The 21,122-nt window shown below is 49.5% G+C and overlaps 1 protein-coding gene across 1 annotated transcript in view; it reads right to left on the bottom strand.

Moving 5' to 3' along the window:
- Nucleotides 1-21,122, bottom strand: part of ZC3H3 (zinc finger CCCH-type containing 3) — a 318,307-nt gene that overhangs the window by 26,792 nt on the left and 270,393 nt on the right. Inside the window, exons 10-11 of the mRNA XM_067560071.1 lie at nt 14,300-14,484; nt 7,945-8,147 (exon numbers count right to left, since the gene is read on the bottom strand). Coding sequence (XP_067416172.1) covers nt 7,945-8,147; nt 14,300-14,484 — 388 coding nt within the window. The remainder of the gene's footprint in view (nt 1-7,944; nt 8,148-14,299; nt 14,485-21,122) is intronic.

The following is a 21,122-nucleotide window of genomic DNA, read 5'->3' on the forward strand; positions in this document are numbered from 1 at the left end:
CTCTCTCCTGGTCCCGTAGACAGGAAGAGAAGGCCGCCCAATCAAAACCAGGGTGATCTTCCGTGACTGACGTCTGTCCCCTTCACACAGCAGCAGGGCTCGGCGTGGGGCAGAGCTATTTACACAACGCCTGTGCTGAGGAAGCGCCGGCCTGGAAATAGCATCCACGCTAATCTGCCGCCACGCCGGCACGGAAGGAGTGCTTTGCCTGTACCTGATGCTACAGGATGCCCCAGAGCTGGGCATAGCTTACAGCCAGCCTCCAGGGTAACAGAGCAGAACAGTCAGAGACCAACCTGTCGGGAAAAGCCCCAGATCACAGTCCTGCAAGGCAGACTGGTCCCGATTCACACCACACCCAGGGGTGCAAGTTCATCCCTAAGCTAAGGTCGCCAGCAGCTGTCTGAGACCACTCGAGCAGAGGCTTTCGGCACGTGTCAGTCCATTTCCTGTGCCAGCCTCACGGCTCAGACAGTCACAGCACTGAGATGCTGCATGGGTGACAGGTTCAACCTGATGCTGACCAAGCCTAGACTAGTGTGAACGGTGTGTCTAGACCCTAGGCCCCCCCCACACCCAGGGTTGACCCCTACCAGATCATGCAAGTCTAATACAACTAGAGTGCTAGAGTGCATTAGCTGACATGTTTTAGAGCACACACCTATCCCCATGTCAGGAGTAGACAGAAGAGAACAATCCTGAATTGACAGGGTTGGGGAGATGGACTAGATATCCCAGAGGTCTGTTCAGTTTCTAATTTCTGAGATGGTATTAACAGGGACAGGTCACCTCCTGCCGAGCCTGTCCTGGGACATGGAGTAAACCAAACCCTGGCCCTGAGTGTGCACAGGACAGGGCATGAGAAGGGATGGGATGGAGTTTTCAAAAGCACCTAAGGGATTTAGGAGCATGAATTCTAGGCACAATTCACTGCGGTGCTTCTGAAAACCCCATCTATGATGCACCCGGCATGGCCACTGGAGCAGCAGATCAATCACAATTCTAAAACCCCAGAGCACTGAGCGTGAGTGGCTGAGCTGCTGGGATATAGTCAGGACTGACACACAAGGGCCAGGAGACTTAGCAGGAGCACGCCAAGCATGAATGTAAAGCTACATCAGTCCGTGACTCAGTCACAGAATCAGAGAACAGGGCTGGATAAGGTCTCTGGAGGTTAGGTCTAGTCCGGGTCCCAGCAGGGAGTCATTGCTGAGAGGGAAGCGACCTTGTGTGACCTTGGTCACATCACTTTACTTCTCTGGGCCTCCGTTTCACAGCTAGCGAGGTGGGGCAGTAATGCTGACCTGCCTCAGGGGAGGGGACCATGGGCACAAATGAGGATTTGTGAAGCACTTCCAAATCCTTGGATGGAGGTCTGCATAGAAGCGCAAACGGTTATCATCAGTCTATTCCACAGTCTGAACTGCAACGGTAGAGCAGAGGAGAAGAAAGCCTGCAATCGGATGGCCCACGGCCCTGCTCTGAAAATAAACGCTACGATATTTTTTCTTACAGTCCAAGTATAATATTGGCCACCCGGCAGCACGCACATTCCCATTAAATTGGTTGGGACTCATGTCATAAACCATACTACTGAAAGCATGTGTGTCTTCAGTCCTCTCTCCCAAAACCTCCAATACACTCACATTACTTTTATCTGGGTGTTCAACAGCTGCTGGGCAAGTCAACTGCATGCTCACAATGGAGTCCACACGGGTTGAACGTGGAGTGGTGATATACTTGTTCCCAACTCCATTCGCTTGTGCAGAGGCACAAATATTTGTATTTTCTCGCAGAGGTTTCGCTCTTTGTATGCTGTGTAGACAGACAGATCTTCCACACACAATGGATGCCTTTAAAAAGCTCTACTAGGTTGAAAGATTCAGCTGGTTTCAGAAATGCTCCCCAAGCAGCTTCAAAATCTTTAAAATGGGGAATTCTGCTACAGTCTTTCCAGCCGGAAGAGTTTAAAAAGAGCATGCACCAAACGATACGTTTTATAGATGCGTGCACACGCACACATATATGTGCACACACATTTAACAGAGTCCATGATTACGTGGTGTGAAAAAACTTATCAGTCTATGTTTGAGACAGTTGCATTACTAATGAGCAGTCATACTGAATTCATACAACAAAGCCTCTGTTTTACTTCACCCCATGTACGCCAGATAGGCCACCTGGTATAAAAAATCCTCTACATTTCAGAGCATCTAAGAATTTTTAAAATAGAGAGAGAGAGAGAGAGAGAGAGAGAGAGACACACACACACGCGCGCGCGCGCGCGCACACACACACACACACACACACACGTTTCTTATATCCCTTCACTGGTAATTCATCAGGAAGACATGAACTAACCAGGCTAACGCTCCTTTAAAAATGGCTTGAAATAATTTTCTATACACAAAAATGTCATGGCTTTATCTCTGGGGACCTTTGAGGGCTACAAGCCAGAGCTGAGTGTCCCACTGGACAGCTGAGGATCTCCACCTGTTCAGCAGTGTGAAGTTACCATGACTGCACCTGCAGGGCTGAGAGACACTGGACTACTGCCATTTCTGCCTCCCAGACCAGTCTAACTTGGGGCTGGGGGGGTCGGATGGCTGCCTGCAGCTCCCCAAGGTAGCAGGATGTTGGAACAAGGCCCAGGGAGATGGATTCGTGAGCAGAGAGAAGGGAAGGTGGCCAAAGTTGCATGACAAATGCAGTTCATCGCTTATCTAATAATCAGACTCACATGACCACCTGTGGAATCGACCACCCTACTGGGCAGCCTCTTATCTTAAGAAACCACTTCAAGTTATCCCCCAAGGGTAGGCAGAGCACAGCCCTGCTCACCCACGACAGGACAACCATCCACCGTTACACATGGGATTGTTTGGTCTCTTGGGCAGTGGCTGAAGACACATCCTCCCTGAACGAACAGAAGCAATGACAAAAGTGCTGCCTCTTCAGTGAGCAAACCTGGTCCATTGTGACCAGCTGATTATCCCTTCTGCGCATAAATCACCTGTGAAAGGCCGTTCTCACTGCAGGATGCTGCTCTGGGAGTGCAGGGATAGGACAGCAAACCTGGAGGGAGTCCCCCGCCCAGGCCCTTGGTGACCACCAAAATCAGAGACAGCCACTTCACCTTCCCCAGTCCACGTGGCAAGCAAGCCCTGTGTGCTTGATGGATCAACGGCACGGCAATCAAGCCGTCTCTGGCAAGAGGACACGCTCCCCCTCATATTGGTTTCTATCCATCTGCAATTCCCTGTTAGCCTCAACTCCCATGCTTTCTCCGAGGATCCTCTAGCTGCCCCACCAGCTTGTCCTCATCACTGCCAGCAAAGGGGACACGGTAAAGTGACTTCTTTCTGAGACTGGCGGGAGGGAGATGGGGGTGTCTGCCTTGGAGGCAAGGGAGAAGGAAAGGAATGCAGATAGCAGGCTACCAGTCTCATCCTACTGCACCTGGATCTCCTACCCTTTTATCCTATCTCCACCAGCTCTGGCAGCTCCCGTGTCTGCTCTCTAATCCAGCCACATCTCAAACCACAGGAGATGCTGATTCCCAGGGGCTCCAGGACAGACTGTGCTACGAAAGCTGTTCCCTCGCCTCCAGAGATGGTAAGCAGGAAACAATGCGTAAAGCACTGTGGGGAGCGTCCCAGCCCATGCTTTCGCCAATGATGGGGGAAGAAGAAGGAGACAGATAACCCATGTCAAGAGCGTGTGTGAGCCTCTTTATTCCACTGGGATAGTGCTTTTGCTAGAGAAGCCAAGGCACGGTACCAGCTACTTTTTCTCCTCTCTCTCTCCTCCTGCGATGACCAAAAATCATCCTCTGTGATCCACAAATCAGAATTGAAAAAAATGCTTCTCTCCTCTCCCAGATGCCTTTTCTGCTAGTGCATCTTTATCCTCCATCTGACACCCGTTCCCTTGACCCATTAGAGACTGAGTTACTCCAGGCTGACAAGTGCAATTCATGGCATTTCAACAGCTTTCCTTCTGTGGATTAATTGCTCCATCTTCACGGCAGAGATAAAAAAACCAGATTAACTCACTGGTTCAAGAGCCTCTTCCCCAGCAGACAGCAGCCGCCCCGCCACTGAGATCAAAAGTAGTTGAAACGGGGCCAAGCGGAGGAAGGAGGGGGAAGAAATCACTGTGATTCAGAAAGGGAAGCCAAGCGCTCTTCTCCTTATTGCGTAGAAAAGCCTTCACAGCAGCAATGATCCTTGCTGGAAGGGCACCGACTGCCCCACGCACCCATTGCTTAGCATTTCAATAGCACATAGCCATCCTTCGAAACACACACGCTCACCTGTGATGTCAGGAGTATGTTGCTAATCCTGGGAATTTCCCCCCTCCCTCCCTAACATCAAGATGTCTTGAAATTTCCCAGCCTTGAAGTGGGTTTTACACTTCACAGCCAGGCTGATCACAGCTCTGACGTTCCATTAAGCAGAAGAGACGTTTCTCTCCAGCCAGGGAGAATAGGAAGGGGGCTCATGTGAGCTTTCAGCTGACCCTTGTTGCAGTCCCTCTCCCCACATAGACCCAGGGTGATCTCACTTTCATTAGACGCTAGATACATAGGGCACTGCAGAAGCATGACATGGAGCAGAGAGGAAGTTAAAGAAATGGATTTGTGCTCCCAGCATGGCGTGGTCCCGTTTCTCTTCGTACAGACCCGACCCTTGGACCATCCAGTCCAGAATCTGCATTTGGGACGATTGGCTCCATAAATCCTTCCTGTTGTGTCTTGTTTTAGATGGGTGTGATTGGGTGACCACCAGAGGGCCAGGCTTTCTGCATCAACAGCCACTGTGTGGCGTTCTCTTCAACATCCTCGCGTCCCCCGTTGGTGTTTCAGTGAACTGGGTGGGTCTGCAGCGGGTAGCTGGGATTTCTCAGGCTGTCCCAGCTCTCGGATCTAACTGGGGCACATGGCCACTTCACTGTAACCTACTGGCCTGATTTTCAAAGTCTTGGAACCCGACTCAACTTGCACCGACTTAACAGGAGGCGGTGGGCCTCAGCCCCTCTGAACATCAGGATATCATTGTACAGGGTCTTAGATACCTAACTTTAAGCACCCACTTTTGAAAACACTGGCTTCATTCCCTAGATCAGATACACAGAAATGGATCCAGGAATGAGAGGCAGAAGTAGCCAACATGGCAAAAGACCATTCACACCCCTGCCTCCTCTTCTATCAAGGGATGTCTGAGTTAGGTATGTTCCACCCATCCAACCAGAGCGCATGCAAAGGGGACCCTCAGCACTCTGACACAGTGGCCAAGTAATTCTAGGCAGGCTACATTACTATTGGTATTGCACAGGTATCCAGAGGCCAGGCTCCCATCGTGCTAGGTGCTGTATAAACACACACAACAAAGAAACAGTTCCTGCCCCAAAGAACTCTCAATAAGTAAGTTAAAGGTGCCTCCTGAGTTTTGTCCTATGCTCCATTCTAGTCCCTCTGTCCTCCTTCCTGCCACCCTACGGTAAAACTTTTCCAGCACTGCTCCCGTCTTGTTATCCCACTCACAACCAGCTTGCACTAGTGACCATCCAGGAGTGCTAGAAAACCGATGGGCCTTCTTGGAGACAGTATCCATAGCCCTGGAATTCGTACAGTGCCATACCTACGGGCTGTGTTTTCAAACCTGGGTGCCTAAAGATAAGTGCCATGGGCCGTTCCCCATTTTAGGTAGAGATGATAAAAAGAATCCAATTTTACCACCACAAAAAGTTTCACTCCATTTTTTCTTGTGGAGATTTTTAAGTTTTTGATGAACATAAGAACGGCCATGCTGAGTCAGACCAATGGTCCATCGAGCCTAGTATCCAGAAGAAAAAATTCAAAACAAATAAACAAAATAATGTGTTTTGGTTCAGTTTTTCATTTTAGTTCCAAATGAAACAAAACATTTTTACTTACATTTTTTCTTGGAAAAAAAAAAAAAATCAAACATTTCACTGAATCAACCTGTTTTCACAAAACATTTTGATTTTGATGAAGCGGCATTTTTCATCAAAAAAAGTTTTCAGCTAAAAAAAGAAAGTTTTGATAAGCTGTAATTTTAGGGTCCTAAAGGGACATTTAAACCTTTGCCCCCTGTGCCCTCCCCAATCACCTCTCTTCTTAGACAGTATTTCACTTTTTGTGACACACCAAAAAGAAACCGAATCAGTTCATCTCTCTAGAGGAGCTGAGTGCTAAGCAGGAGTAAGGATTCACTCCAAATCTCTGATTGGAGACAAAATGAGAATTAAAAAACCATACGTATAAAGGCAAAATCCATTGCCTTGCTTGTGAAGATTTTCCCAGTCACAGGAGAGCTAACTGCTCTGCTGTTTCCAAGACATGCCACCCCAGCCAGGGGGACGGGCTGAATGCGTTCCGAATGGAGTGGTCCCACACAGATGGTTTTCTGTGCCTTTAACAGGGCTCTCCTTCCCCAACCTCAGCCTAGCATTATCACCATCATCTTTCACTCCGAGGAAAGTCTGGTTCTCTTTTGAGTCTCCACCTCCTCTTAACATACCACATACCTGATCACTTAGGACAGCAGACCACGTGCAGCTGGTGTAAACAAAGAACCCTTCATTGAAGAGGTTTGTATTCCCAGAGATGTGTATGTTCCTCCCTTTTCCAGGGAACGGGAGGGGGGCAGGGGAAAATACTTTAACACCACTCAACCTTGAACCTCGATGCCCTGATTGCCAGACTTCTAGCAGCGAAGCAATGGACAGGATTCACCAAGGAGCCGGCCAACACTGCTCCCATATCAGCAGCAGGGTATCCTGAACTCTCACTCCTTCTCGGGGCTTCCCCGTGTTAGTCAGCGAATTGATTTTGGCATTTGGACCAATGGCTGCTGAAAGCCGCACCCCTTTGCATTTTTATTCTCAAGTTTCTTAGTCAATTTCACCCTGCTGAAAGGTGCATGATGAAGGGCCTGGAGGCTTGAGTCTTCTGAAGTCAAGGGACAGCCTGGGGCAGCAGTATAGCACACTGCCCTGTCCTCGCCTCTGAAAGCGCCCCTCAGATCCTCACAGGGGTAGTCCCCGTGACCCAGGCAGGCCTTGACATCTCTGCTGAAACTACCAAGAAGCAGGGACACGGGGGCAACAAGAGGTGGTGATAGTCTTCATGCGACACATTCTGCTTCAAACGGAACTGGACTGAGACCTCGCTCATTTCATACAGGCCCATGAACACACACCAGAAAAGTTTTGATTTGTTCATCTCTTGTTTCATTGCTTGGCTTCACACCAAACAAGTGGCTGTTTCTCTCTAACAAAGCAGGCATTGGCCCCAATGGTAGATGCTGGGAGATTTGAAAAGGACAGCGAAGGACTAGGTAACCTTCTGAACTACCAGATCTCCATCCTAATTCTGGAGAGAATATGCCCTTGTCTCTCGCTCTCACACACACTGGAAACTGAGGAGTTAAAACAGAAGGGTGTCTGATTGACCTCGTTGTTGTGACCACAGAGATGGTACTGCAGTGTGGAGACATCATTCAAGGTAACGTACAGGACTAGCTTTGGAAGGAGAGGACTAGGAAAGAAGTCGTGCTGTGGGTGCAGCTGTAACCCCATTCCACACCGCTCGAGGGAACGTGGTGATGGAATGGGTTACGTGTGCCTTTCATCTCCGGATACCTGGATTCTAACCCCGGCTCAGGCTTCAAATTAAATGTATTTGATGGTCCCTAATGGACTCTTGCTTCCATCAAAACACAAGCACTTTGGGGAGCAATGAATTCGCACAGAAATTAAGACAGTTGGGCTGTCCCTTGGCCTGAAGGGCCTACTATGCCCAGGGCAGGGGCAGCCAGAGAAGTGCGACTAGGACACAGATCTCACTCAGCTTTGGCTGATGAACCACATGGAGCCCCCGAGCTTGAGAGAATCCATCCCAGAGCAACAGCCTTGTACCTGACTCCTCCCCTGTCTTGTCTCTTTCAGCTGTACATGCCACCTCACTCGGCGAGGTAGATGACTGGAGAGAGATGAAAGAGGGGAGCTTCTGAAGTCTGCTGGTTCCTGGGCTGTCTGCGTCACTCCGAAACTTTACCCCCTGCTCTGCGCTGGAGGGTCCAGGAATCTCCCCGTCATCATGGAGGTGGGCTGCATCCTTCCTGAAAAACACCCACATACACAAGTATGAAAATAACTGCAAACCCTGTTTGAATCAGCAAGCAAAGCCAGTGCATAGCATTAAAATAAGTTCTCGCTAGATAAGAATCATACAAGTTAGAGAGGGAAGAGACTCGTCAGCTCATCTAGCTACCAGGCAAGGATTGTTCCCAATGGTCTACGTCCAAAGGCTTTGCCGTGTCCAGTTTTAAATGTCCTGAGTGACGGGGCGCCTGCCCCTTCACCTGGAGGAGGATCCCGCAGCCTGACCCAGCCTGCTGGGAAATTCTTTCCAAAATTCAGTTTGAAGTTTCTCATTGGCTGGCCAGATCCCCTTACGCCCATTTACATCCCAGAAATCCTGCAGGCTCCCCTGCAGGATGTTTCTACCCTTCAGTTACTTGCTACGGAGCCTGTGGCCTGATTCACCTCAGTTCCTTTGGTGAGACCCGAGCCAAAGAGGAAGGGAGAGGGGAGTGGGTTTAAGGCAGCAGGGCTGGAGCATGAGGCTCTCTAAAGTCAGCATGTGGGTGAGCACATGCACCAGCACCGGGTGTGTCTGCGTCGGTGTGTCTGGCTCACTCCTCAGCACACACACAGGGCTAATGGGACGTTTTTGACATCTATGCTGATGGCACTAATAAAGGAAAAAAGCCGGGCCGGTTTAAAGCTTCTCTTCTCTCTCTTGGGCAGAGGCTGCCACCGGCCTTTCCAGGGACGGGGGATGGAAAGAGCCCTGGATAGCTCTCCTGCCCGCTGGCCTGCTCTGGGGCTCGCATTCTCCCCTGGAAGGAGCAAGGAAATATTTGACACCTCACTCAGCCAGGGGCCGTGAGCTGGATGTCACTCCAAGCGTGCTCGGTCACCCTTCAGAGAGCCCCTGTGCTACCATACAAGGAAGGGCTTTGCACTTCTGGGATGTGCCTTGGGGCCGGATACAGAGAGTGCTGCTGCTTCAGCTGTCTGTCTGTCTGTCTGTCTGTCTGTCTGTTTCCAGCCAGGTGACTAGGGTTAACGGGCAGAGTGGGGTGAATGAGCGTGGCCTAAAAACCTGTTTGGAATAGAATAAAGACGGTCAAGGCGCAGCCCTGGATTCCAAGGACCAGCTGGAGTTTTGCTACAAGAGTCACCCCCTGAATCCTGGCTGGCAAGGAACAACGGGGGGGTGGGGTGGGGAGGAGGAGGAGAGTGGAGCCCACACAACCAAATGCGTCGAGTCCATTCTCCAGGACTCAGTGCAGGACTGGGCCAGGTGGGGCACTTCCGACTGGTTTCCCTATCTAGCGCTAGTGCCTCTAAGCAGCGAGCTGCCATCCTTGCCAGGGCAGACTATTCAGCGACCACGGCCAGGAACCACTACAGAGGAGGCTGTATTGCCTAGGCCCAGGCTCCTGATATGGAGATAAAAATAAAGTATACAAATACTATAAAGTAGGGGATAAAATGAGGCCCTTCCACCCACACATACTGTGCAGGGGAATGGCTGCTGGAGGGATGCAGGGTTCCCAGCCCAGACTCTGAGTGCTGGGCCGATCCCCATTTGTCCGCCCTCCCTCGGGCGGTTTGTGCATCTGAAGATTCTCCCCCCCACTGAGCACACCTCCCGCCTGGGCTCCGCGTGGAGTTTCTGCTCCGCCGGCTCGCAGGTGTCGTTAACAAAACATTCCAGAGGAGTGATGCAAACGGCGACAGAAAAATCCGAAGTGAGACGGAGCCAGGAAGTGCTCGGTGCCACGGCACTGATGGACCAAGACGACAGGCTGCTGACAGTGATGGAGAAAGCCAGTCCTGCCAAGAGGGTTACAGCTGGAATTCGTGCCGGACCACCCCGCCCCCTTCTGTTCTAGTCAGGTCTCTTAGCTCCGCCTTTAAAATGACTATTTATGCAGGGCTAGAAAGCCCTGGGGTAAAGTCCTTTATCTCTATGCCCCCAGTGCAATTGCCAGGCTCTTCAGCGGCCTGCGGAAACAGATATTGCTAACAAAAGGCACCATTCAGGTTGTTATTGACGGGTACCAGTGTGGGCAGCACCAGCAGAGAGGCTAAGAGATGAATGAATCAGAGCACTGCCCTGCTCCGTCTAGAAGACGGACTCTCCAGGCAGCTCTACGGGGAAGCCAGCACTGCTCCTAGCCCTTCCATTCGGCAGGGTCAGCATCCTGAGCTGGCATCTTCATCAGAGCTACCTTAATTGATACAACGCAGCAGCAAACGGCTGTTTCTGGAATCACTCTTCAGCTTCCTCGCTCCCTACAGTTCAGAGCAAACACGACAGGCAAAAATAACCCTCCCTGATCACCTGCCCGGCACAACGCTTGGGTCGGCACCTTCTCGGACCAGAAATGCAAGGAGAATGAGCAAGGCCCACCCACGGCCGAGACGATGACAGGGGGGAGGCCAAAAGCATAACTGGGTTCACAAAAGAGCTAGGTACGTTCCTGGAGATTAGATTCATCAGTGGCTATTAGCCAAGATGGACAGGGATGCAACCCCATGCTCCGGGTGTCCCTAAACCCTTGACTGCCAGAAGCTGGGGGTGGATGACAGGGGATGATCACTCGATGATTGCCCTGTTCTGTTCATTCCCTCTGAAGCACCTGGCACCAGCCACTGTCAGAAGACAGGACACTGGGCTAGGTAGACCAGTGGTCTGCCCCAGAATGGCCGTTCTTTTGTGAGCCAGACACACCTCTGTCCGCATGCAGGAATGATGAACAGCCTGACTGAACCAGCCTTCCCTTCACCCCTCACGGGGCAGCTGCAGCTCGGCAGCTGTAACACATTGTGTAGATACTGTGGTACATAAACACCTTCAGCAACTGAACGACTGAACTCAGTTTGCCCTAAATAGCATAATTCTTGTAGCCTGCTCGTCCCTGCATGATTTGTTTCTTGTGTTTGCTTCTTGCCCTCCCCTCTTCATTTCTGCCCCGGGTCCCTAAATGAAGGTCAGTCCTAGCTGTGAAGAACTGCTGGGAGCTCCGGCTTGGACCGTGGATAGTTGAGAAGGAACCGAGGGGCCCGGGTTGCACGTGCTGAAAAGGGCGCCAACGGCGCCACGAGACAGGGACGGTGCATGTGCGACCCGGACAGGCACTGCTGGCGAAATCTCCAATTGAGGACGCGTGGACACGCCAGCCCCTGGAGTGGAGCACCCACAGGGACACTGCTTGACGAAGATGCCATTGCTTTGGGAAGAGAGGCAGCTTATCTCGAATCTTTTCCCCTGCAAGGAAAGGCAAGTGCTTTAGCCACTAGACCTGCCTACCAGGCAGCCAGCCAACCCCCGGCATCTGAGGAATTCAAAAGACAAGGCCAGCTTCTTGGCTGTGGTTGATTCTGGAGTCCTGCACTGGGGTGGAGGCGTTCAGTGTTGTACCAATTGCCCAGTCCCTGGCTGACAAAGTGTTAACAGTTCTCCTCCCTATTACAATTCAGGGAGTTAACAACACAGGAGAAACCTCTGTGTGCAAGATTTGGTGGATTGCCCAGTTAGGTAGCTAGCAGCCGCACAGCATTACTAAAACTGAATAATCAACAGACCCCCAAGGGCACATGGGACAATGACCTCTACAAGAATCAGATTGTCATTTTATGCTGATAGTTGCTGATGTGATTAACAAAGTACCCAGCACAACATCAAAGACATTCTGCACACCTATTATATTTCCACGTCCTTCTCCACGTCTGCCTCCCTTAATGGCTGGCTCTGCATGGATAGGAGGGTGGCAGCCAGCAGCCCCAGATCTCCGATACCTTTTCCTTGCCACATCTTCAAAGATGGAGTGATCAGGACCTAGCAATCATGTTCTGTACTGGCATGCAGGACAGCCGGGTTTGAATCCCAGTCCTGCCTCTTCCCAAGCAGGCAGGAGCACCAAACAAGTCTCGGAGAGGAAGGAGGATCTTGTAGTTTTGAGAGTTGGGAATTAGCTGTTACCACTCCAGAAAGTGTCTTGGGGTCACTGTGGATAGTTCTCTCTGAAAACATCCACTCAATGTGCAGCGGCAGTCCAAAAAGCGAACAGGATGGTGGGAATCATTAGGAAAGGGATAGATAATAAGAGAGTAAGTATCGTATTGCCTCTTTATAAATCCACGGTACACCCACATCGTGAATACTGCGTGCAGATCTGGTCACCCCCATCTCAAAAGAATGAAAAAAAATTGGAATTGGAAAAGATACAGAAAAATGCAACAAAAATGCTGAGGGATACGGAACAGCTTCCCTATGAGGCGAGATGAATAAGACTGGGCTTTTTCACCTTGGAAAAGAGACGACTAAGTGGGGATATGACAGAGGTCTATAAAACCATGACTGTGTGGAGAAAGTAAATAAGGAAGTGTTCTTTACTCCTTCTGATAACACAGGAACTAGGGGGTCACCAAATGTAATTAATAGGCAGCAGGTTTAAAATGAACAAAAGGAAGTAAGTATTTCTTCACACAACACAGTCACCCTGTGGGACTCTTTGCCAGAGGATGTTGTGAAGGCCAAGGCGATAGCAGGGTTCTAAAAAGAACTAGGTAAGTTCTGGAGGATAGGTCCATCAATGGCTATTAGCCAGGATGGGCATGGAGACAAACCAAAACCATACAGCCCCGCCACTGCATTTCAGCCCTGACCGACAATAACCTGCCATTCCAGTCCTGCTGGAATGCTCAGGAGTGACGCCTGCCAACGTTGCAAACTTGGACAACTCTGCGATGGGACCAGTGTGTGCGAGGCACTGGGAACAGGCGACAGAGCTCATTTTCATTTGTCTCGAAAAGTAAAGGCGCCAGGTATGACAGTGTGAGATTCACCACAGGGAGAGAAGACGTCAGCAGCCTAGACACTGTCCAAACACTGGTGCAAATGCGGGTACAGCTGTCCTGCTGCCCCAGAGACAGGTGTACTTGCCTGACAGTGGGGAGATGCTGTCAGCACCGAGTTGGTGTTTGACACCCTTGTGCATCAGACCCACTAGTGACAAGAGGAAAGTGAAGCTGAACTGGCATCAGATTCAGGGTGAACTGGTCAGTCTGCCCTCCAGGGAGAAATGGGCTGCAACGAATGTGTGTTAAAAGGGGGGGGGGGCAGGGTTGGTGCACTGGGTTAACACACAGGCCTTTCATCTCAGCAGAACTCTGTGCAAACTTGCCGCAGGTCCTAAATGAGAGAGAGTTTTGAACTTCAGGAGCCCAGAGACACTGATGCACATGGAGAGGATAATGGACAGTTTGGCAAGACCCGACATCTCTGCTCAGGGCCAGAACATCCCGATAGCGCCTTCCAGCCAGAGATGCCAACGTGTCCAAATAGCAGAGTATAAACTACACATACACGCAGGGAGTGCTTCACCCATCGATGAAACAAAGTCCCTCTACTGGGAGGAAGTCGGTAACAGCTCATGGGGATGATACAGACGGAGGACTGGAAAGCAAAGAATACAGCTTTCCTCTGGAACTACAAGAGTACAAGTGGACAGAAAATAATTAGCCAGGACATCAGAGCTAATACTCCTAAATCCTTGTCAAAAATGCCACCATGTTTAATGGTGACAAGTGGTTGGAGCCAGTTTTACATCTCTCCTGAAGAATAACAACTCCAGCAACACAATCCTATTAGGGTCAGTACTAACTTGGAGGGAAGAGACACTCCTCCTAATCAGTAGCTGTTTCCTGCCCAGCTTTCTTGGAGCTGCACTGACTGGAGCAGCAGCTCCTATGTGTTACACATCTTATATAAAGAATTTTCAGCATGCATTTAGTCCACTATTAGACGTACAATTAATAGGCCAGCACCGCAAACAAAGCTGTTTGCTATCAACCCTGCGGCACTGAAGTGCAAGTTGTCGTCTCTGAAGCCTTGTGGTACCTTTGACAAAACAGAGAGGGATGTCCTGACGTTGGAATCTGTGATGGTTGGAACTCAGAAGGCACAGCTTGAATTTCAGGTACCGGAGCAAATCTGAATTGACGACATTCAGAAAATTGGTTTAGCCAAAAAACCCCAAAGAAAGAGGCTGTAGCCAGATTCCTGTAACTCAAGGGAAATGCATCATCTTGCACAGAAGAAGAGCCCAGATTATATTGTTCCTCTCCAAACCACAGATGAAAGAGATTTACACAAAAGAAAGAAGATTGTTTCCGGTGTTTTAACTCCCCTTACCTCACTGCTTCCTCTCCGAGCCGCCTCCACTTTGGTGATGACCTGCCCTGGTCAGAATCACCAATGGCATTGGGCTGTCTCATGTGATGCTTTCTCTGGGGATGCTGGAGTTTGCACTGGGCGCCCTTCAGACAGATGCCGTTCTTGGAAAAGTCTGGGCACACCAGCGTGTGTTTCTTCTTGCACTGAAAAGAAAATTACACAAAGCTGTGAAAAACCAACTGGCACTGCAGCTACATACAGAGATGTGAACAAACATAAAGCAACTACTCGCTTTCCAAAATATCTGCAAAGGATGTTCATTAATAGAGGCTGTTTCCTTCAGGTGGCACTAAAAGCTCACTGAAGAGAATGGAAAATGAGTTACCTGATGATTTCCTTTCTTTAGGCCAAGATATAGGGCTGCCCCTCTTTCCCTGCAAACTTGGCAGGCAGGTCAGACTTGTCCATTTGGGTTCCAAATTCTTAGTAATTGAAATCCTTAACTTTATTCATAGCTAATTGTAAACTCTCGGTCATAAGGCTTTCCCCAGGAAGAAGCCATTTTATAGGGACCCAAGGAAATTAACCTGGGCAGGATGAGCTGCTGAGGAAGTCAGTCCCGGAAATTAGGAAACAAATTTTCCATTCGGGGAACATGGTCTCTCCTCTCAGTCAGACACATCTGGGACTCAGTGAGCAGTAAGGAAAAGTTACCACTAGGGACTGATCAGCAGGAAAGAATAAGGGTCCCCACCTCCTTAAAACTCACCTAGTTTGGGACTGCTATCTGGAGCGCTTTCCTGCAGAAGAAAGCTACTGTTAAGGTTCTGATCTGTTATGGGCAGGTCCTCACGGTGGGGTGTATCAAAACTGCCTTGCCTTTCCTACACTGCTAAATAGGAGGGGAATCCAGGCTAGACGGAAAGTAGGTCTCCGGGGCAACCCATGGGCAGGGGGGATTCATGATGTGGAAAAGAGTCCCAGAAGAGCAATGGTTGAGAACCATTGTGTAATGAAACTAGTCTGTCTGTAGCTACAGATGCTTTTAGAGATGCAGCACTTGATCCTTCTATTGATGTTTCAGGTGCTTTCACGCCCAGGCATTTGGGGTGAAGGGAAACAAATAAAGATGATGATTTACTGGACAGTTCTACTAGGGTGAATCTTAACAGTTCTTCTCACATCTAGCACATACAACCCCTTGTCATTCGGGAGTTGAAGCTCTGGGGGCAATGAGGGCAGAGTGATTTTCTGCGAGGAATGAGGGATTACTTGGGCGTCTGCATCTTCTAAGAGCAAAGATTTCAGAGACTCTTCTGGCCAAGGTGACTGCGGCCCGGAAGCATGTTTTTCTGGGGAGGAGAATACAGGGAATGGCTCAACTGGAGGGGCAGTGAGAGTGTGGAGCAATCAGGAATACAGACATAAATGATGGCCTGGATAGACATGCTGCTGTAGGGACACGTGACCTAGGAAGAACTTGAGTGAAGCTGGGTTCGTGACATCCTTTAGCGAGGAGATGCTAGAAGCAATGGTGGGAAGTCTCAGGCTGTCCAGAAGGCAAGCAAAGCGTGAACGTCTCCCTGAGCCATCCACGCCTTGCTCATGTCCACTGTGTGGAAATCCTGACTGTAGACGGGCACTTCCACCCATTTAACGTCACAGTCTGCCTTTGGGTTCCAAACATGCCTAAACATCTTCTCTTCTGCTGTCATTTAGAGCAGCCAGGTGCACTCAGGAGTCTCTCTCACACTCACACTCACTCACTCGAACAACAATGCGCACTAGCAACCTGAGCTAGGTAATACTCAACACGGCAGCATTTCAAATATCTTTACAAGCCTCTTCTCTCAGAGAAGTCCTATATATCTTTTTATACAGCAGACGTTCCCCTTGCTCCCCCAGAACACCTTCTGTCCACACCACGGTTGACAACACATTAGCAACACCAGGAAAATATGATCTCACCTCTCGTGCGGGCAGATCCATAGAGTAGCAAAAAGCTTCCCCACAGCATTGCAATCAATGGACTCTCCTTAGGCCCTTTTACCTTCTCCGTGAATGAAGCCGCACTCGAGTTCTCTCTAAGAAAGTCCCTCCATGTTAGCATGAGAACACGCCCCTCCGGAGTAATCTTAGCTTGTGGGATATAACAAAGCTTCTGACCTTTTGCTCCAACGAGACTTCAGGGCTTTAGGCTAATCCTCAGTGCTGCCCTGTGGGATTACTCAGTGGCCCATTTGACAGGGTCAAGCAGCGACAGATCGAGCGTGTCTCGCCTTGAAAGGGAAGAGGGACTTCGTGTCTCTACAACCCAGCGGCGATTGCTACAATCGACAAGCAACCAAAGAAGCCATCAAGCAGAGGCAGAGGATATTGTTAAACAGCAGGAGAGTCGGGGATCTGGGATGAAACAGGCATTGGCTATAGGGGAGAGATGGTCGGAAATTAAAAACATGGAAACCCGGGGGAATGCTCTGCAGGAGCAACGTAAGGCAGAGCAGCAGCAGAACCGCTTTACCAGCCCAGATGCTGTAAAATCCACAGAAACGGCTCCAGCATTTTTTCACTCTACCTCGGAGTGATCCTCCGACAAAGGAAACGATCACCCTGATGGGGAATTTCAAGTGCAGCAGGATATCTGCAAAATGGAGTGCAGAGAACACAGATTACACTGGTTCAAGATCCAGGACCTGCTGTGCTCAAGGACTGGAGCTGTGTAGTAACAGTATCACTAGAGCAGTGATACTCAGACCTCAGAGGTTCAACATTACCCAAAAGGGCCACAGCAGTGAGAGTTCATTGTTTCATTTACTAGAGTTCTGTATGGTCACATTTAAACAGTGTGACGGGAAAGACTGAGTTTTTCTACATATATATATATGTAGCACAGCAAAATGACTGACCAAGTATTTCTTTTATCATCTACAACTGGTTAATAACATAGGAACATCCTGATCGATGCATAACTTTGACTGTTCGATAATTAAATCACACAGGGTTTTAATATCATGTGTGGCAAAGAGCTGCAGGAGACACATTAAAGAGCCACCTGCAGCTCGCGTGTCTCAGTCTGAGCATCACTGCAAGGAGAGACCAACGCTGGACCGGCAGAGCAGTAAGATCCTCAGTGTAGCCAGGGCTAGACACAAAGCCTTCTACCACCTGAACGCTGACGACACTAGTCATGGTATGATACAGGATGCTGGGCGTGTAAACTCCGCACCCTCGTTTGGAATACTGTGCCAGAGGGCTGGGCAGCAACCCCTCAGCCAGCCCCAATGGAGCGAGGTAAACTGGAGCTGGCTGGGGACATCTGCATCGGATTGGGGAAGGGGAAACAGCTGTCCGCCTAATTAGCCCAGGGCTATATCCAGGCCCAGGTGAAGGAAGTAGAGGGAAAGAGACGCAGGGGAATGGAAGGGGAGCAGAGGCTCTGCCTGCCTGTGGAAGAAGCTCCTGAGGCAGCTAGCCACGCTGCATGTTGTAAGAAGGTGGAGGGACTGCTCACTGGAAATGAACTACACTGGACTGCTAAAGCAGAGGGTCTTGGAGTCATTTGTGACCAAGAGGGTGGCTGAAGTGGCGGGGCAGAGGACCCATACAAATACATATAAGGAACATCACTCGAAGGGGACCCTCCCATTTGGGTTATAAAACTTGCTTCTTCAATTCCAACATGTTAGCAGCCGCTACCTCAAGAACCACGGGAGCTAGAAATCAAAGGTTTAAAAGCAGCTCAGAGATGGAAGGCCAGCTTTCGAACGACCTGGGGCACTGCTTTCTAACTCCTGCTGTTCCTGAGACTTTGCTGGAATTTGATGGAAAAGGTGAATAACACAGGTGCTGGGAAGGCTGGGACACAAGAGCTTGCAGGGCGAATCTTGGATCAGGGAAAAGGAAAGTCAATCCTCGTAACTGTGCTAAAATAGAGCGAAGCAACGAACCCGCCCAGTGTGCAGCCCACGAGAAATCTCAGAGATCAGTAAAGTGAAGCAAAGGGGTTATTTACCAGCCAGGGGTCAGGAATGAAAAAATACAGAAGTATTTACTTAGAAGACTAACCAAGAGGCTCCCATGCCTTTGCTTTGGTCTGTGTCTTGCTGAAAGTGGACTGTCTGTATGAATGGGATATTAGACACGATTATGGGCTCCTTGGGTCCTGAAATCCACTATCCATTCCCACCCCTGTTACGCTCAGTTCATCATCAGTCTGTAACTTAGCTGTCTAGTCTCCTTGCAGTTCCATAAAGCTCAGTGCAAAGCTCTGTTTAGTCTCTCTCCCTTCACAGATTTTTATCCACTCAGTCTGGAAGCACTTGCTTTTGCTTGATAGATCACAGTGAAAGACGCTGCACAGCCACAAATTATAGGGTTCTAATGCTCTAGTGGATATAACGGGTCTGAAAACCAGGAACTCAATAATTCTAATCCCAGCTCTGCCACAGACTCCCCATGTGGCCATAGGCAAGTCCCCTAGTCTCTCTGTGCCCCAGGTTCCCTGTCTTTAAGATGGGGGATAAAACCCGCTGCCTACTCTGAGGTATTGTGAGGATCCAATAGCTCATTTTCATGCAGCATCCTGAAGTGCCAGATCATTTGGGGCTGCCTGGGGATTTTGCTCTATTGCATTGGAATCTAAAGTTTCGTTTAAAAGTCTCTCCCCCCCTTTGGTTTGCAAAAAGCCTCAGTGACATCACTGACACCCTGTGAAAATGCTGAGCCTGCAGCCAAAGCGATTGAAACAGCAGCACTGAGAGGGCATGAACTTCACACAGATTAGAACTTGAAAAAACCCTTTAGGCCTTAGCTCATCTAGTCCGTAGCCAGGGAGCCGGTGCAAGATTGCTCCCTGCAGTGCATCCTCCAGGCTTGTACCTGCTGGGGCTTCCTTTACTCCTGCTGGAAGACTTTCCCACAGCTGAATCCCTCCCACACCCCAGTCAGCTCGTTAGGGTGTTCATCTGAAAACCACTGAAGCCCCACTTCTTGACCATATGAGTACCAGAAGTACCCAGGCATTATGCTTATCCAGCAGAGCTGGATAGTTCAGCCCCACCCTGACATCCCAGCCACTGGAAAGGGTGTCCCTAGGAATAAAGCTACAAATTATATCAATGACCACGGAGCTGGAAAATCAAGGTGAGCAGGGCTGGGTGCCTGAAGCAACAAATCATCCTTTGTAGCAACTGACACTGCCCTCTAGCCAGTGCTAGAGAAGATCACAATACATTCCTTTCCTCTGCAGCCACCTTTCAATGCACATCTACACTGCAGGCTTCTTTTGGGGGCATGCGGAGTACATACGCACATAGCCCCTAGCACAGATATAAATAGCAACGTAGCCAGCGAGACCCAGCTTAGGCAAGTAAAGACACACCTGAAGGATGTGGGTATGTACATGAGCACGTGTCCTACGTGGCTCTCTGCTCACCCTAACCATGTCTCCCTGTCTACACTGCTCTGTAGCCTTTCCTTGCTGCAGGAAAAGACTCCAACAGCGGGGAAAGGCTGAGCTCTTCCCAGCTGCCTTCCCCCTGGCAGAGCATTTCCTCCCTGTGGTGAAAGGCTCTGGCAACAGGGAACTCCTGAAGCTTTCCCCCAGCTCCGCCAGAGCCTCTCAATGACACACGTAACTCTACACCGAGTGTGGACACAGCTTACTTTTCATTGAGGCGTGTTGCCAGTGTTATATAGTGTAGACATAGCCTCAGAAGACGATTTCAAAGAGCTTTACAAACTAACATTCGACCTCATAACATTACTATGAGGTAGGTAAAATAAATGTTCTAACACGTCATTTGGCCCACCAGTGAAATGCAACCAGCTCTTGGGAGGAACACAGCCGCTGCTTAAAACATCCACATACCAGACTATGACAGGAAGTGAAGTATATTGTATCAAAAAGAAACTGCAGTGGCAATGGAAATAGAACGAATGAGTTTACTGGAGTTGGCATTAGGCCCAGGCTCCAGGACTAACATTCCTACTCCTACACAAAACACTGTAGGAGCTTCAACAGCAGCAAAAGTTCAGGACTTGGGTTTTATGTCTCAACTAAAAGAGAGAGAAAGGGAACTCTCAGGACATATCAGAACTGGGGCTAAGGAATGAACACTTTTGATTCCGATGATAATGGGAAATTATTTTCTTTAATTTAATTCACATGTGGCATAGCATTTCCTAGCTGTTTGGCACTCTTTCTTACATGAGGGAATGCGCCAAAGTTTACCCGTTGGTTAATTCAGGTCTACAATACACTCCCACTAGCAGAGAGCCCTCGCTCTCCATATGTTTTGGGGATGATGACGCTGTGAAAGCCAGCCCAGTTTGTCCAGGCTTTGCTTTTAAGCCAGTGTGTTGCTTGTCATTGACTGCTATCACCTCTTTGTTCTGGGAGATCCACATCCCACCAACACACAGACCTGGGACTGAAATAGCAATTTCCACCCTGACCACAGGGCATGAGAAAACAAGACATCTCCTCCCCACCTTACCACTGTAAAGGATACAGTGTGTTTTCCTAGTAGTACATGTGGAGATTTAGCTAGGAGATTCCTTTGGCTAAATTCCCATGTAGTGCTTGATACATACAAAGTGCTGTGTTCTCACTTGCGCACTCACTCACTCTCTCTAGGATCACCACAGGGATTTTCACCCACAAAAGCCAGGTTATGCCATTACCAGGAATAACGGTCTTTCAGCTCTTCTGCAGAAGACTAAAATCGCTACGTAAGGCTGCGTTGAGATGCACGCACTCTCTCTTACATTTCATCCCATCGGCTCCCACACTGCTTTATAACAGACAGAGCAGAACCCTTCACTTCTGTCATCACTACCT

Source organism: Emydura macquarii, unplaced genomic scaffold (assembly GCF_026122565.2).
Source record: "Emydura macquarii macquarii isolate MOO-44397 ecotype Brisbane River unplaced genomic scaffold, CSIRO-AGI_Emac_v2 contig_2246, whole genome shotgun sequence".
NCBI lineage: Eukaryota > Metazoa > Chordata > Testudines > Chelidae > Emydura > Emydura macquarii.